At 38.8% G+C, this 17768-nt stretch overlaps 3 protein-coding genes across 8 annotated transcripts; 2 read left to right on the top strand and 1 right to left on the bottom strand.

Annotated features, from left to right (window-relative positions):
• Positions 1-449: 449 nt before the first annotated feature.
• On the bottom strand, positions 450-7731 carry Chro (chromodomain-containing protein chromator). 4 transcript variants are annotated; one of them, XM_026817335.1, is made up of 11 exons: positions 7073-7193; positions 6327-6429; positions 5987-6129; positions 5670-5910; positions 5436-5596; positions 5232-5365; positions 4953-5156; positions 4796-4878; positions 3647-4723; positions 2378-3559; positions 450-2299 (listed from the first exon to the last, which is right to left on the bottom strand). In XM_026817335.1, exons 2-11 carry the CDS (start codon positions 6379-6381, stop codon positions 2202-2204), a joined length of 3378 nt encoding a protein of 1125 aa, XP_026673136.1. In that variant the 5' UTR covers positions 6382-6429; positions 7073-7193; the 3' UTR covers positions 450-2201. The 4 variants fall into 4 exon arrangements, with proteins under 4 accessions (XP_026673136.1, XP_017887725.1, XP_017887726.1 ...); XM_018032236.2 differs by having other exon boundaries at positions 2378-4723; XM_018032237.2 differs by lacking the exon at positions 7073-7193 and adding an exon at positions 7360-7731 and having other exon boundaries at positions 2202-2299; positions 2378-4723.
• A 101-nt stretch (positions 7732-7832) lies between these two features.
• Ssl1 (general transcription factor IIH subunit 2 Ssl1) lies at positions 7833-10254 on the top strand. Its single transcript, XM_026817344.1, is given in 6 exon segments — positions 7833-8304; positions 8379-8626; positions 8629-8849; positions 8932-9188; positions 9254-9503; positions 10164-10254. Coding segments are annotated over 6 exon segments (1110 nt in total). The 5' UTR covers positions 7833-8245; the 3' UTR covers positions 10239-10254.
• On the top strand, positions 9412-17166 carry slif (cationic amino acid transporter slimfast). Of its 3 annotated transcripts, XM_026817342.1 has the most exons (11): positions 9412-9503; positions 9576-9717; positions 14090-14358; positions 14453-14581; positions 14742-15002; positions 15066-15346; positions 15415-15755; positions 15830-15993; positions 16072-16238; positions 16309-16417; positions 16493-17166. In XM_026817342.1, exons 3-11 carry the CDS (start codon positions 14130-14132, stop codon positions 16612-16614), a joined length of 1803 nt encoding a protein of 600 aa, XP_026673143.1. In that variant the 5' UTR covers positions 9412-9503; positions 9576-9717; positions 14090-14129; the 3' UTR covers positions 16615-17166. The 3 variants fall into 3 exon arrangements, with proteins under 3 accessions (XP_026673143.1, XP_026673144.1, XP_017887715.1); XM_026817343.1 differs by lacking the exon at positions 9576-9717 and having other exon boundaries at positions 9418-9503; XM_018032226.2 differs by lacking the exons at positions 9412-9503; positions 9576-9717 and adding an exon at positions 10345-10430.
• The last annotated feature ends 602 nt before the right edge of the window (positions 17167-17768 follow it).

Here is a 17768-nt window from a genome sequence, read left to right on the forward strand (position 1 = left end):
GAAATTGTAGATCTCATCGTCCTCTACAAGATTGTATACAATTTTTCCGTAGGACCAACAGTTTAGAAGTAATTGAAAAAAAACGAAATTTTTTTCCAGAATTTCGCCGTTTCGACGCTGGGATGGTCGGATTTTGTCAACATCAATAAAATGCCAAATAATCATACGTAACTCATTAAATATCGAAGTTAGAAGGAAAACAACTTTTATTTGAAGCATTTTTCGCAATTTTGAAAAAAAACATTTTTCATCAGCGACAATACTTAATTGGATATTTCCTTCTATACTTTTTAGCACGTAGCTATTTATTATTAGCATTATTCTTTCGACGTCTGATTTCTTTTTAATTATAGGAAATGCGTTTTTCTAAGGTACATAAAATTTTGGGATTGACTGTATAGCCAATACATCCTTAAAAGAAGTGTGTAGTAACTGGAAGAACGCAGGCGAATTTTAAGACTATGGTTTATTTGGAAACAATTCTTTTATATAAAGGTTTAGAGAATGAAGTTCTATATACAAAATGATTACGTTAGTAAAATACTAGGATTTTATATCCCTGGCCGTACATCGTGCAAAATAGTTTCTTCTTATACCGAGATATAATAATCAATAATCGTTCTATTCAAGTGCAGTTCTTTCTTTATATTTTATTGCATGTGTCAGACTGCTTACAATTAAAAAGAAAAAAAGATCGCTTGAATCTAGTTCAACCCTAATCGTAATCACGATTACAATCACAATAAGGTACACTTATTTATACTTATCATCATGATTCTTACAGTTATGCCATACGTATATACGTACTAAATTCATAATTGTAATAATTTGCATAAACATTGTATGCATTATTTTTTTTTCTTTACGACATTACAGATTATTGTACAATATGATAGAAACGGGAAGATTCTGGTTATTCTCGATACATGATTCAAATCGCGATACATGGGAACAACGTTCACGCAAATTCTCCCCGTCTAACACATAAAAAAAATTGATTTAACGAAAGCTTACAGTTTAGTAAAGCGAGGATCATTGATTAGCTAGTGTATAATTATCGAGCAACCTGCAAAAAGGAATCGGAATGGGCTTTATAATAATGAGACGCGCGTCATGTTTCCATTTAAACAACACTGTATTTGTTTTATGTATATATTTTCCTTTACTTCCTTCGAGTTAGCTTTAGCCTTATAGGTTTAGAAATTACGTGTTTATCCGTTTTATAAGAGAGTGCACTTATTTTAATCTATCAAGAGTAAGCATACACAGTCCACAGAACGCAAGACGAAAAGATACGCGTTTTATGAGCCCGATGTACAAATCTCCGTACACCGGCGCGAATCGAACTAGAAGAGAAACTGTTATTATCCAAGTCCGTCTTGTACGATGAGGGATATCAAACTAATGTAAGAGTCAAACTAGGTTCAAGCTTCGTAGTAAAGATTCGACCCAACAGGTTTAATTGAATTTTCGGTTTCGTCTTTTTATAATACAATTTACATAGCGAAGAGCCGATTGTTTGACTTTTGTATTTTTTTAATAATTGATTCATCGCTATACTTCTCTCATGACTGGAAATATAAGCTTGGACTTTGTATGCGGGAGGATAAAGATCTTGTTTAAAAGACAGTTACTGTGTGGAAAATATAAAACCCCAGATTATACTTTACTATCCTACAAATACAATGCTTAGCTGAAAACGTATAATGATTTAGCATTAGCATTTTCGTTTACGCGGATGTCTGTTACGTTAAGCATTCACTTGTTCTCTCCAACCTTTTATAAATTAAAACAAGTAAAAATTAAAATTCTGACGGATTTTACACTGAAACATGAATTTCTAAAACATAGTTGTTTATCCGTTAATCTAACTGCTAGATGTCTGTATTTTGCAACCTGCATGATTTCTTTTTTTGTTTATTTTTCTTCATTTTATAGTACACCTGCTACGTAAGTGTGTCACGTGTGTGTATGTAAGTGTGTGTCTGCGTGTTTAGTTCAGTTCACGATGTGTTCTGGTTTAGTTGGAAAAACAATGAAATATTTGTATTCATTTGCAATTGTACGAAGTGAACGTTCTTACATATATACAACCCACGGTCACCCCTTAAGCGTACAACTTCCATTTGTTAATTGTTTATGGTTCGATGCATAATCGTCAGATATTTCTTTCATACGATATCAAACATTTATGAGTCCTTTCACTTGCCGAGTCCCAGCGCGGCGTACTGTTCCTCCGTTACCTCAGTCATCATCAGGTTACCGTCTGGTAGAAGTAGAACCACTCTTCTAGTGCCACCTAACGCGAGGACATGATCAAATATTTAGTTTGCTCCAGAGTTAATCGATTTCTCGTACTCGTATATGGATACGTTACCTGGTGTGGGATCTTCCGCTTGTACGACTTGAGCTACGACTTGGCCGTGCCCGTCGGCGTCTTCTTGTCCCTCCGTTACGTCCGCAGAGTTCGTGTTGTCCATGATGGACATGACCATCGGATTTTCTGTAGGTTCCGTTCCTCCCTCCTTTACGTAAAATTGCGAGGCCAGGTTTACTTGATCGGGTATCAGTTGAGCTACGGCTTCCGCCACGGCGTGATCCAACGTCAATACGGATCCTTCGTCTCCTTGCTGTTCCGTGGTGACATACACACATTGTTGTTCGCCATCGGCGTCCCGCGTCACCAGTAACGTCTGACCATCCTCAGCTTGTCCAGCCACTTGGTAAACTACACCATCCTCGCCCGTTATCGTCACCAGATTCGACGTGTCTTCGGCAGCCACTTTCCTCTCCTCCGAGATCTTATCCTCGGTTTTAACTATATCGGTAGACGCGATTGCCATCGTGCTGGTCGAAGTGACAGTAGCTGTTGTCAATGCCGCGGCTATGGAAGATTCGCTGCTGGTAGTCGGTTCCGTTAAAGCAGGTGCCGCGGTCGTGGTCGGTGTCACTACAGCGGGAGCTGTATCGTCCAAGCAAGGAAGATCCGGGGCTGGAACGTTTGTTAAGTTTATCTGCGCGGGTTCACTCGTCTGAACGATCGTGCCCGTGGTGCCACCAGGGCTCATCTCGACTCTCATTATTCCACTGCCATCCGTGAGAGAGTCGAGGGAAGGTAGAACCAATTCCGTAGTAGTGGTCGTGGCATTCACGTCTATACTCTCGGCTGTAGCGGTGGTGGTTTTAACGGTGGACAACGGGGTCGTGGTCTGTTCGGATTCAGGCTCTGGTTCCGGTTCAGCTGGTTGCTCAACGGGTTCGCCATCTGGTCCGATAATACGACCAGTCAACGGGCACAAAGTGAACGGCCTGGGCGGACTGTCGGGCTCCGTGGTCGCGATTGTATCGGTCTCGGGAGGCGGAAGCTCTGGCTCGCCATCGCTGCTACTCTCTTCGGAGCCTACCTCGTGGAACTCCATATGAAGACCGTCGCCCTCAGCCAGTTTACTCTCTTTCGGTTTGTTAGCTGACCCAGCGGCTGCTACCGCTGTCGTCTCGGTCAGTTTACCTCTGCCTCGTCCAACAGCGCCTCGGGCGGCTGCTAGGAGGCCACGGCCACCTGGTTTAATGATACCTGCTGCTTCTTGAGCTTTCCTTTTTGCCATTAATAACTTTTGCTGCGGAGATAATAATGACTGTGGCTTACCGACTGGTGTCTTCGGCGATTGTTTCACCTGTTGTTGCACTGGACTATTTCCAGGCTTAACCACTTGCTTCTGCTGTTGCGGACTAACCACCGTGAACTTGGGTCTGATCTGTGTCACATTTCCGGGACTCACCGAGTTCGTTTGCGTGGTGGTCACGGGCGTCGTACGTTTTTGTAGCACCTGACGCGTTTGCTGGGTCTGAACTTGTCGCGGAGCCGGCGCCCTGACAGGCGTGCGAATCGTCGATCCGATTCCGAGTACGCTAGTTGGTGTGGTCGCACGCAGCGGGGGTCTCGGTAACAATGGACGACCGTCCGCGCTGCGTTGGCCTGTAACAGGTCCAGGACGTATTCCTGTACTTATTCTTGGTTGCAAAGTTATGGGAGCCGGCACCGCGGTCACGACATGTATCTGCGGTAACTGTGTCGGATCTGGTTTCGGCTGGATCTTTATAGGCTCTGTTTTCTGTGTACCTCCTGTTTTACTCGTAATCGGCTTAGAAACTACTTTCATCTGGGTTACTACTTGACCCCCATCCATTTTAGATACCACTTTAACCGGCGTTACTGAATTCGACTGCGATGCAGATATTACTTGCTTCCTCACTATGTTAGTATTATCTCGATTTTGAACCATCAAAACACCCTGGGTCGGCGAACCTTTTACGGCCAGTTTTCCGCTAGGGGAAGAATCCAGCTTGATGATACCATCTTTCCGTGACATTACATACACGCCAGACGTTAAGTTCGGCACTTGCTTCGGGTCTACTTTTACGACCCCTTTGGCGTTCGCGACTAATACCGGAGGTTGGTTAGATTTGGCTCCCTCGGGAGATTGAAGCCCCAGAGAAGTCGCAAGATCTGTAGACGAACCGCTCGCTTTATTCGAACCGTTCGATTGGGCGTTCGCGCGATTAAACGCGCGTTGTATCACGTCACTTCGACCCAACAATCTCTCCTCCTCGGACTCTCCAGTCCAGTCTTCGTCACTACCTGTGTCACATTTCGTTCGTTTGGCAGCGCTGCTACCCTCCTCGGAATCGCTTTCGGAATAATCCATTCGTCTCTTTCCTAGTACTGTAAAGACATTCGAATCTTGATATCCTTAGCTGCCATTCTTCGTAGTAGAAAATAAAAGGTAGTACGTACGATCATTGTCCTCATCTTTCATAGAGCCGCACCACTGCTTCACTTGATCCATTGCTTTGGATTTACTTGAGCGCATAGGTCGTCTGCATATATAGTTTCTCGATTAAAATATTATTCTTATAAATGTTTTATAAAATGAAAAAAATGAATCTCTTACCCTACTTGAGCCGCAGTACTTGGTCCGGGCTTGGCCTCTGTTTTTATAATCGTTTTTTGAATCTGACCACGTCCCATTGCTTTCGCATTAGCTTGCTGCTGAGCTGCTTTCAATTCTTTCTGTTTAGCGAGGTTCCTTTCGAATTCGTCCAACAAATTTTTGCAAGTCGCGACATGTTCAGCGGGTTCCCACGTGTTTTGATCGCTATAATGATTTATAGATTTACATTTAGTGATACACTTCGTTATATAACTTATCAATCTTTCGCTTAGAACTTACTGCCCATAACCTTCCCATTTTAGTAGGTATTCTGAACATCTTTTCTTCGGATTAAATCGTTTTGCTAATATCTTTTCTACGGTGTATTCTTCGTCGCTTGAATTCCTATCGTCGTCAGGTTTGGTTGATTTACCCTATGGCATCGAATAAATGGGTAGTTTCGACGCGATGCGAGAAGTTTCATTAAAATATATACGAGCTAACCTTAGGTTTTATTGACGGTTTTAACTTTGGCTTCTCCTTCTTTTCTACTTCATCTACAGATTCGTTCTTTTGATTCTTCGCTTCCAAAGTTTTATTGTCCTTTTTACTATCGTCTTCCGGTTGACCGTTTCTTATTACCTTACGAACAACTATCGGCTTCCCTATAGAAATACAGAACAATTCGTTAATATATCATTCGGTTAAACAATTGGTTAACGCTCAAACGAAATCTACCTTCTGTGCCTATTTGATTCTGCCTCGGTACTTCCTGCATCTTCGCATTACTGATTTTCGTAAACGTTTGAATCGTTTTCCCAGCCGCGATCCAGGAATCCCGAATGTGCGTATCCATTTTGCACCACTTTTGATACAGCTTCCATGAATTCGTTGAATCCCGATCGCCTGATCCGTCCTGATGATCCTTTTGTGAGTCTTTCCATAAAAGGAAAGCCCACACTTGTGCTTTTTGTTCATTCTACAAAGAGTTAAAGAACTTATCACCTCCTGCTTGCAAAACTTTTTCTTAATGATACTTAAAGAATGTTACTAACAGTACTATTGTCACGAAAATGTGAAACTTGAGTACAAGCACCGTCTTTTGTACGATGCTCTTGAAACTGTTCGATAAAATGAAAAACTGAATGGCACTGTCCGCATACAAGAACGTCTAGCCTTCCCATCTCTTCTTGTGCGGCTAGGGACATAAAGAAAGTTATACTAAATTAGAAAGCCAAGCAAATTGTTAGCAAAATATCAGATCGAAAATAGCCAGTCTGTCAGGTCTCTTGTTCTCTCTGTACCACTGACTACTGATTGTCAATACAAGTTACCATGAAACTGTCCAAAAAATATGTATATACAGGTTTCAATCTTAACAATTGGAAAAATTACCTTTGATAGCAGTAGGATTATTGTTGATGGCTGAAGGGCCATCACCTCCCTCCATGTTGTTAAATAAACTTCTTAAATCTCTATCCAGACAAAATGTTTCTTTCTAAAAAAATACAATTTTCATTCATTTTTTAGCATACGATGCTTAGTTACAAAATTCAAACGAAAAAAACTAAATATCGAATGCAACAATGTGCAACGTTCAACCTTGTGCGATAATAAATAAGTTATGCGGCATTGTTTGTATGGCGCAGATACATATTTCAATGGTTCACCAGGTAAACTGAATGTAAAGGATGAAATTTGTTTGATTAAACTGAATGTAAAGAATGAAATTTGTTTGATTAAACAATTTCACGGTATAGGGCAGTAAAAAGAAGAAAAGAGCATAACATTCCGAATTCAAAGTTTCGCGGGCGTCAGAAAAATTTACACGCAACATGCCGGTGGAAATCGAACTGCGAACATTTTTTAACAAGACACTACTGTCGTTGTTGTGGCGATACAATGGTTCACTGCACGTATACACCTTGGCTATTATTAATTGGGCGAGCGACCAGCAATCGTTCGCTCGATCCAGTCGCGTATATCGCGGAACCTTTTATTTAAACTAAATGAATTCCCGCATAAACGGCGAGACGTCGGGGCACACAGCATGGAGTCATTGTAAACGCGGCCAGTGGCGTAAGTTTTACCAACGAATAAAACTCACAGATAACTCGATTTTCAAATAATAGCCGGCTCACCGTAGCAGGTCGTTAACTGATAAGGCTCGCTTATTCTAGCTGAATACAACTCGGCCGTATGAAATTAACGAAAACATTTAGAAATGATGCCATTGCCGTTGCTGCCGCCACAGACTCGTCCTCTGTCTATCACGAGCAAGCCGATGCTCGTCAAGATGGCTCTCGTACGCGAAAACTCTCCTCGACTATTCACTTCCTGTCTATCCCCATGAATATTTTTCGAACACACTTTGCCCGTTACCGATTTCAATCCGATCGAGATCAAAACTAATGCGGTTACGACTTACGCCCGTTAAACCGTGGAAAAATCAGTTTTCCCCGATCAGGATAAATTGCTGTTGCCGCACGAGATGGATGAAAACAGTGATCGCGTCCGACGACTGTGGCGCCCTGGTGCCTGCCCGCCACGGCAACAGCTTACCTTTTGGCGGGAACATGTTCCATCCTAATTTCACTTTATCTACTCTTATCGGCGATGCTTTTTTCTAGGTACTCCCTCTCCCAATATAAATAACATATTAGAAATGGACCATCGAAGAAAAGCAGAAATCTGCCTTCAAAAGACAGCTTAGGTCGCTGACGATTCTTTCTCGCTTCAAATATGCCGCTTTTCTTCGACGAATTCGTCTATGTTCCGGGACTGGGCCGAATAGGTATACAAAAGGCAAGTTTATGTTAATTGATGTCAAGACGATTTCGTAAATAATCATTGGTTATTTACACACGCGTTTATAACTCATCTGCGCTTAACTCTGTTATTCTGATTAATATTTTATTGTCCTTAGTAGATTTATGCTTAGTACAAGTATACGAATTCCTTTGTACTTGAACAAAGCATTTGGAATGAATAATTCCCTTCATTCACCAAGTATCAACCGAGTATTCTTCGAGCACTGTGCATACAGTTTTATGGAAATTTATTAGATTTTTCGCAGCAATCGAAATTTTTGTAATTCAGCAATGCTTCCAGACCTCTAAATAACTTTCATGTTAATGTTTTTTTATCATAACGCACATTTTTTATGTCAATAGTAATGTAAGCAACAATAACCTTAGTGCGTAGCGTTGAACAGAATTGCGTAGAACATAGTAATAGTTTAAATTTATTTGTAATTAAGCTCCAACTACGACTTTGGAATAAAATGATTTGGTATATTTTTTAGGAACTAGAAAATGGCTGATGAAGAGGAAGAGAAAGAGTACAGATGGGAGACCGGTTACGAAAAGACATGGTATTTATTTATTTCAAATTATTTCTCAAGTTTTCTATCAACAGTTATTTCGCATAAAATTAATTATTTTCAAGGGAAGCGATCAAGGAAGACGATCATGGCTTGTTGGAAGCATCCGTTGCAGATATCATTCACAATGCCAAAAGAAAACGGCAGATGGAAAAAAAAGTTGGTGCCAGATTAGGAATGATGAGGCACATATACATTGTTCTTGATGCATCTGAATCAATGTCTCATCAAGACTTGAAACCAACAAGGTTTCTGTGTTCCTTGAAGGTACCCACCAATATAGATAATAACATAATGATGTTCCTAACTATAATTCATTAATGAATATAATTTTGGTTCAAGATNAAATCCTTTCTTCTTAGGAAGTACAAAGTTTGCATCAAATTTCACCATCTGGCGAACCTTCGTTACAAAATTCCATAGAGTTAGCAATGAAATCCTTGCGTCTTCTACCATCCCATGCTAGCAGAGAAATACTTGTAGTCGTAGGAGCACTTACAACGTGTGATCCTGGAGATATCAATGAAACCATACAAGTATGCATTAAAATATTGATCGTTAAATACACGATCTCCTATGATAAATATACAAAGGTATTTCAATCAGTTATGGTTTTAGAGTTTAAGATCGGATTGCGTCAGATGCAGTGTGATAGGATTGGCTGCCGAATTATATATTTGTAAAAGAATGGCCACAGCAACTGGTGGCGAGCACGGTGTTGCTTTAGACGATAAGCACTTCAAGGAACAATTAAACATGCACATAGATCCACCTCCAGCTGCTAGCAGGCTAGACGCTGCCCTAGTGAAAATGGGTTTCCCTCATCACGCGTTGCATTCCACAGCAAATGATTCTACAATGGCAGTCTGCATGTGGTATGTAACTTTAAAACTGAAGCATTCTCTGAAGAGAAGTGAGGAACCTTGTATTTTGTTTTCAGTCATGCAGAAAACTCGGACGAATCTGTTAAACTTCTAGGCACGGGTTATCTTTGCCCTCAGTGTCTCAGTAAACATTGCGAGCTTCCCGTGGAGTGCAGAGCTTGTGGATTAACTCTTGTATCTGCTCCGCATCTGGCTCGTTCTTATCACTATTTATTTCCCGTTGAGCCTTTCAACGAAGTCGGCTACAGCGGGATTCCATCGTCTTGTTACGGTTGCCAAAGAACTTTATCCCAGAAAGACAAAAAGGTATGTCTCATGATTACAGATATAAAATAATCTCTATCATTCGTAAAAACATAGCTTGGAATTTATTTCCAGGTGTACATTTGCAACAAATGTAATCAAACGTTTTGTATAGACTGTGAAATATTTATTCACGAATCCTTACATACGTGCCCAGGCTGTGCCACAAATTCAGAAACATATCAAAAATCCATCAATAGAACTTAATGTGATCGATGTACGTAAAATAAAATCTGTAATTGTAGCTACTTAAACGATATATTGTAATGGGGCCAGTTTTTCATGAAAATAGCTTTTACGTCGTAAAACTCCTGCGACATGAAATATTTCCTCTTGCGAAGAGAAGGCAATGACGATAGTACTGAATGTTCGTTTATTGTTTCCTTTACAATACTAGTTGCCTGTGAAACACATGATTTTACGTAACATAGAATATTCATGAAAATTTCGCGAATACAATGAACGTGTTCATATGTAAATGAAATAACTAACTTAATTACAAATTAAATATTTTAAATAAAATGGTCGTGTCAACGCTCGGTGCCTATTTCCCAATGTACAGATTCCATCATAGAATTGTGGCAAGTTCAGGCAAAAGGGACACAAAAGAGTAGCAACTGTTTGTACACATTTGAGCGGTACACACAGGTCCTTTCCCCCCAGGCTTGGAACCTGAGGATTTCGAACGGTAACGTCGCCGCTTTAAAATCATGGTGGGAGGTGATTGAGGTTTATTAGATAGCGGACAGGTGGAACCGAGTATCGCGACATTAGAGCACATTATTAGTTTGTGATCGTCCTCCGGTGCGACCGGTTCCACGGTGTTCAACCTACATCCGTTTGAGTTACGCATGCCTATCCTGCCTGGACGAACTTCCTCTGATGTGAGAAATTTTCCGCACACCTTTCCTTTCCAACACGAGAACTCAGGTAAGAATAACAAAAGCATTTATTTCGTAATTTCGTAAAAACGCTTTAGCGGCCGGCAAAGACATGCTTTAAAACACGTTCTCAAACATATTTCAAAATAGTTTTTGTTCGATTATAGTTTTGCGTTACGTACGTGCGCGTTAAGTTTTATCTTTTTAAAGTGCTAATTGTAAGTTGTTCTATTTTCGAACTGGGTAGAAAAGAAATATGTAGCTTTACTCGTATAATTATCGTAATATGATTCGTATAATTAACTACAGCATCTCTTATGATTGCGGTATGTACATAGTTTAGTATTCATTTACATGTTTTTTTTTACAATTGCACTTTTCAGCCGTTCTGCTAACGTGCGCATTTAAAAATTAACTTACGGGTTTATCAGCGCTCTTTAATAATTAATATCCTGTACATATATATAAGTAAAAATGAGATACGAACTTGTGTTGTGTCATCATAGATTCTATATAGGCAACGGCAAACGAAAAGGCTGTCAGTCAAGGTAAAAGTAGAAGATTGCTCCCGGCTTTTCGCAATGCTTACTCGTGACAGAAATTATTCATTATAGGACTTAAACGCGTTTAGGAATACATTTATGATGGGTATTTAGCTTCGAGCTATTGTTGCGGTCTTATTTTTACGACAGTTTTTTTTTCTTACATTTGCATTGGTGGTGAACATTATGTTTGGCGATAAGCAAATTTCAGTACCAATAGAAACGTATCTTTTTCACGAATTCAAAATATTTCAACAGTATCGCTAGTCCATCTTTATACAATTATATTTAAAACTACGTGAAGATTAATCAATGTGCAAAGTTCTCACTAATTGTCAGCCTTACATATACTTTCAGACACATTTAAATTGCAAATTGCAATTGTAAAAAGAACAAATCGTCGTTGGCAATGTCAACAGGAATTAATTAATTAATTGGATTTTTCTATTACAACTTATCAGTTAATCTGTTGACCCATCAATTTGGCAAGACAATTGATAGCATTCAAAAGAAATTAGATAACAACAATCATTAATGAATATGATATTGAAAATATCAATTTTACTTCTGTTTTTTAAATTAAGATACCGATCTGTTCATTTATTTTCGAAAGATTGAAGTATCGTAAATTCAGTGTTGCAAGGCTGTTTTTTCTAATCCTCTCACGTGGACACTTGAAGAATTCCTTTCCCTCTCATTAATGCGATCTAGGTACCAATAAACGGGTCGCGCGTATCTTGTTTAAATAAGGATATATGTTGTATACCGACTAAAAAAACTCTCGCAAACAATTAGCCTTGTTAAATGTCCCTTGCACAATGTTTTTTATCCTTGCACACGCTTCAAGGAAACGAATTTGCGATTACGAGTTCCGCTTACAAGAACGAAAAAAATAATTGCTATTTGAATTATTGTATTATCGGAGAACCGTGAACATAGACGGATTTGTTACGTATCAATTGAAACACGATGTATGCGATGTATCCTAGGGTAATTCCTTGAAAAAAATAATTGTTTCCAATTGTTGTGATAGCACGCTGTCTGGCAATCGCTCGTAAATCGTTATTTAAATTTACACTCTTATCATTTGTTTTTTAACGACAGTCGTCAAATCCAGAACAGTATCACGTTCGTGTACGAAAAAGTTTGCTTTTCGAATGTGTAATCTGAATAACTTTATTTTCCAATGATATTTAAATCAACGCTATTTCGCTTCTCCTGTGGTCGAAAAATCAGCATGAATCGATACGAGAATTAATCTTGGCTAATAATCATCCTTCGTTTCATTCCGACCTCGTTCACTCTCTGTTCCAATTTCTTCACCTTGATCGCTTTCTTTTAAAAACACATAAAAGATCTCAATTCGACGCGATGACAACACTTTTTACGAATCCTACAAATTCGTACGTCTGCATTTAAATATTTATCGTTTAACTTCTTCCAAACATAATTCATCCTAATTAGATGATCGTTATGATAATTATCTCCAATTAAGTGAAATTTAAGTAGTATCTCTCAGGCTTACGAAGACGTCACTTAAAATAATTGAAACGAAGAGAGTAGATAAGCTATCACCGATCTTCAATCATCGATTAAGACAGAGCTTGGTTTTGCGTCGAGTGTCTGATATCGGTAGCCTGATAGGTAAAATTGGTAATTGGCCCGCGTACGAACTGTAAATAAAGACATTATGCTGTAGCTCGAGGGGGACCACGCAATGGGAACACGGGGCACACGGTGCCTCGCCTTAACTAGCCTGTAACCTTGTCACGTTGCGTATAGCTCCCCAAGTCCCCAATGTCAAACAGGGATCCGAAAATGCTGTATCCATTTCATAGAGAAGGCGATGAAGTTTTATAAAACGCTTACATGATAAAAAAAAAATGAAATTTCAATTCCGACTGTAGTGTTTAAAGTAGAAGTGGTGACTGAAGGACGTATTGCAGGAAAAGTACGATTTCACTTATTACTAATGTTTGAACTTTCGATGAAGAGATTCCGCGATAATAAGGAGATGACGAAGAGGAAACTTCAATTTGCACATTGCGCTCTTTACGTCCCGATAATCCGTGTTGATCTTATTGAAAATCATTGCATAGGTATTCAGAAATAAATCACTGTGTATTAGCACGTCCTACACGTATTAGGAATGTCTGTAATTATAGTTGTACTCGGGGAATCCTAAAGTGATATATACATTTATTTCAACATTCGTTTTGCGTACACTTCAGTGAATCCTAACAGCGAGAGCGTTCTCCTGTTTCTTTTCAAATTGCCGATCACGATCGAGGCTTAAAGAGATCAAGGTGACCCGCGGACGTAAAAATGATCGTAACGCGTTAAGAATTCTTGTACGAATGTAACATGCAAATTGAAATACTAATATACATTGTAGACGGCATAAAATTCCAGGTAATCGTGTGTTTAAATTAATATACGTCTGCGAATTTTTATGCTAATTGAAACAGCGAGATTGAATATATTTATTTGTTACACCGCAAGAAATCCTGCTGGCCTTTCTAATTTGTTTCTAGTGCACGTACACAAATAACGAAGTAAACCGATTCTTGTCGGATTTTCATAACACGTTCTGGAATATTATTACAATACAAACACGATTCTGTATTTAGCACCTGTTCTGTTGTAATTTAATTGATTCTTGTCAGTAATTCACAGAACAGTCGATCAATTCGAAAGGAACGATAATCGCTCGTCATTACAAAAGATATAAACAGAATGCCTGTTCCTCTTTCTTATCTCTCGTTGTCATCGTAAATGAAAGATGTTATTTTTAATTGCGAAACATATCTTGTACAATCATCTGACGGAAAAAAGCGTTTCATTTGGGGCGCGTAAAGCTCATGAAAAAATAAGACAATTTAATTTCTTGTCTATCAAAATGTTCTTTGAACATTATCAGTAATCGTCTTAATTAATTTTCATTTTACCGTAACTTCACGATATTGTATCTATTTTGTTATCATTGTGGATTATGATTTATTTGTTTAAATGTTCAACCTTGAAGAGCATGTCTTGAAGAAGATATACCAAAATATTTAGAAGCGCCTGCTTGAAAGTCGAGTCAATCATTTACGAGGTTGTTCCAGTTTCTGTTACGAAGGAACCGAACGAAAAAATTATACGGCAACCGTGAAATCTGTTTTAGGTAGAGGACGAAGAACCGGAAGCGAAAGTAGGTCGTCATCATGGTGAGCCGGCTATGGAAGGCGTTATCCCGGAAGCGAATCGACGAGAACCAGGAGAGCAAAAGCGAGTTGGCTCGGGTTTTGGGCTTGTTCGATCTCACGGCACTTGGCGTGGGCTCGACCCTCGGTCTGGGTGTTTACGTCCTCGCCGGGAGCATCGCCAAAGAGACAGCCGGCCCGGCCGTCTGTATCTCCTTCCTCATTGCCGCTATCGCTTCCGCATTTGCCGGTAAATTAAATTCGCTTATATCCTCGGATATTAACAATTTGTTCTTGTTAAACAAGTTGCGCCGAGATTTTAGGATTACTGTTTTATTTCGTAGGTATGTGTTACGCGGAATTCGCATCTAGAGTCCCAAAGGCAGGATCGGCATACGTTTATAGCTACGTGACCGTGGGTGAATTCGTTGCTTTTATTATAGGATGGAATTTAATTTTGGAGTACGTGATAGGTACGCAAACATCGAAGGCTCTAATTGTTTTGCTTTTCTCTAAAGCCGATCAAAGATCGTCTCTTGTTGTTTTTTCTTGTTTGCAATCAAGTACTAACTTTATGCATTCAATTATTCTTCTATCTGGTAGATGTCGAATGTATTTTTGTTTATGGATCAGGTACAGCAAGCGTTGCCCGTGGACTTAGCAATTACCTGGACGCGTTAATAGGAAACGCGATAAGTAAAACGTTACAATCAGCGATGCCTATTAACGTCTCATTTTTATCCGAGTACCCAGACTTCTTCGCGTTTGGTGTAGTAATGCTCCTCATAATCTTACTAAGCGTAGGAGTGAAAGAATCCTCTATGTTAAACAATATATTCACTGTAGTGAACTTAGTTACCATTTTAATAATTGTAGTAGCAGGATCCTTGAAAGGTAATTATTATTATTTATACGTCGGCTCTTAATTATTTCAAGTCTAAACGATCGAGCTTCTAGCTGATCCCGCAAATTGGAACATACCGGCGGAAGCTATACCCGCGGATAAACATGGAGGAGCGGGTGGTTTTATGCCGTTCGGAATTAGCGGGGTGATGATTGGCGCGGCGAAGTGTTTTTTTGGTTTCGTTGGATTTGACGCCGTTGCTACTACTGGTGAAGAAGCTAAGAATCCTCAACGCAATATACCCATAGCCATCGTTGTTTCCTTAGTTATAATCTTAATGGCTTATTTTAGTATCTCGACCGTGTTAACTATGATGTGGCCGTACTATCTTCAGGTGCGGACCGCATTTTCCTTTCTTCGTTCCTTCTGTTCAACGATTTCGGTATTAAAAAATCTTTCCAGGACGCCAACGCACCGTTTCCTCATGTATTCGATCAGATCGGATGGCCTACCATTAAATGGATCGTGAACATCGGCGCCGCGTTCGCTTTATGCACGAGCATGCTCGGCGCGATGTTCCCTTTGCCGCGGATCCTTTACGCGATGGGCAGCGACGGGGTGATATTCAAAAAGCTCGCGGACGTGCACCCGAAAACGATGACGCCTATCTTGGGCACGGTGGTGTCCGGTTTGTTCACAGGAGTGATGACTCTAATCTTCAATCTTAAACAATTGATCGATATGATGTCCATCGGAACGTTGTTGGCGTACACGATAGTAGCGGTGTCCGTTTTAATATTAAGGTAACAATAACTTGCGAATGCTTATATATACATACTTGTTGAATACGAGATATTTATTGTATAATAACGTTCAGGTATCAAGGGAAAGAATGCACATCAAACAATCAAAGCGCGACGCCGATGAGCGATTACCATTTGACACCGATCAGTGTTTTGAAACATATAGTCAATTTGCAGAATCAGAAAGAGATCACTGAGATATCGAGCAAGGTCGCGAAATACAGCATTGGAATCTTATGTAAGCTGATAAGTAATTCATTATGATTCGTAGCAGGATCAGGATATTATTTTCATATTGTTTATAATATTGTTACAGGTATCGTTACGTTCGGTATTGCGCTTCTTATCAGTTGCGTGGGTGACAAAGCATTTGGCAATGGCCTAATAGAGACTGTGATATTAGTTATACTATTGAATATATTATTATTAAACCTAGTTGTCATCGTGAGGCAGCCTACTCAAGACGTTGATCTAGCATTTAAGGTACAAAAGAAATGCACATGAAGAAGAAGGTATTTCTACTATGCTTATAATTATGTATTTTTATTTATAGGTACCATTAGTGCCGCTTATCCCCTGTTGTAGTATTTTCATAAATTTATATTTGATGTTGCAACTAGACGCTTTTACGTGGATCAGATTTTCCATTTGGTTGCTTATAGGTATTTAAATGAGAAGAAGAGTGGAATGTTTCTGTATGTACAGTACTTTACTGTTATTCTCTGCACTTTGTACAGGTTTCGCTATCTATTTCCTTTACGGGATCTTCCATAGTGAACAAGGGAAGAGAGACAAAGCAGAAGCTGAGATGATTAAACGAAAGTATGCGGATCAAGTTAGGATCGTGACCAAATTTTAATGACAGTCCGTGATATGTGATATTTTTCATATTGATGAATGGAAATCGGAATTAGATGCCAAGTATTATAACATGTGATTACTATACAATCTACACTCTTCGATAGATGCAAAATAAGAAAAAGGACACGCTATCTGTATTCTCATCATAATGAGAAATAGTTTTTGCCATTAAACTTGAAGAGTATTTGATCATCATTATTATAAGGTGAAAACAGCCGTTCCCTTTTTTTATTTTCTATATTTTAACTTGCGTCGACGTAATGTATATACATATTTCTTAAAGACTTTATTATGTTTATTACTCGTTTTAGTGCTGCTTGCACTGATTAAATACATTGTTTTATATTAACATTTGTTTTCTCATTTGTATTTGTATACAGGCAAATCGAGTAATACATTATTATACATAGACATTTTCAAACTATTTGACGGAAATCAAATTTTTCGATCATATCGATTAAACATTTAAAATCATGACACAATAAACTGTACGTATAATTAAGGGCAATAGCACGAATACAGTTAACGTAATAAAGTTAAATATCAATAATTTACAGCAATGCAATACCCACAGCAAGAACGATATAATAATTTAGTTATCAGTATCATATTTTGAGTGTGAGATTGGATTATTTGGGCATTTATTTATAAATGTTGATTTAAAAATAATTTTTCAATACATCGATTCTCTTTATAGGGGCTGACGCGTAAAAAGTATTAAAATAAACATTTACAAAGGATTATCTATGCTCGGTTTTGTTCAGTATTTCACTAACAGTTTCATCCTTTTACCTACGGGTAAGGCATCTCTCGTACAATTCTAATTACACAAAAATAAAATCGACTCGCATTTTTCTGTCTTTAGGTAGCATTTTGTACTGACTTAAATGCGTATATTTGGAATGTTTCGTTATCTATGTTCATATAAAATTTTATTTTATGTAAAACTATACAAACGGATAACTAGGATCTTATTAAAATTACTGCTTTCTCCGAAAGCAAAATATAGTTAACAGAAAAGAAAGTGATGAATGTCGACAACTATCTTAAGGATGTATTGGCTATACAGTCAATTCCAAAAGTTTATGTACCTTAGAAAAACGCATTTCCTATAATTAAAAAGAAATCAGACGTCGGAAGAACAATGCTAAT

This window comes from Ceratina calcarata, unplaced genomic scaffold (genome assembly GCF_001652005.2).
Source record: "Ceratina calcarata isolate Rehan_Ccalc_2016 unplaced genomic scaffold, ASM165200v1 scaffold569.2, whole genome shotgun sequence".
Taxonomy (NCBI): domain Eukaryota; kingdom Metazoa; phylum Arthropoda; class Insecta; order Hymenoptera; family Apidae; genus Ceratina; species Ceratina calcarata.

Excerpts from the sequence above, each read along its gene's own strand:
- Chro (XM_018032236.2), bottom strand. The coding sequence starts at position 6,381 with ATGGAGGGAGGTGATGGCCCTTCAGCCATCAACAATAATCCTACTGCT. Across the intron at positions 5,597-5,669 it reads GAATCAAATAGGCACAGAAG|GGAAGCCGATAGTTGTTCGT; the intron begins GTAGATTTCGTT and ends GTATTTCTATAG. Across the intron at positions 5,366-5,435 it reads AACCGTCAATAAAACCTAAG|GGTAAATCAACCAAACCTGA; the intron begins GTTAGCTCGTAT and ends TCGATGCCATAG.
- slif (XM_026817342.1), top strand. The coding sequence starts at position 14,130 with ATGGTGAGCCGGCTATGGAAGGCGTTATCCCGGAAGCGAATCGACGAG. Across the intron at positions 15,003-15,065 it reads AGTAGCAGGATCCTTGAAAG|CTGATCCCGCAAATTGGAAC; the intron begins GTAATTATTATT and ends TCGAGCTTCTAG. Across the intron at positions 15,756-15,829 it reads GTGTCCGTTTTAATATTAAG|GTATCAAGGGAAAGAATGCA; the intron begins GTAACAATAACT and ends AATAACGTTCAG.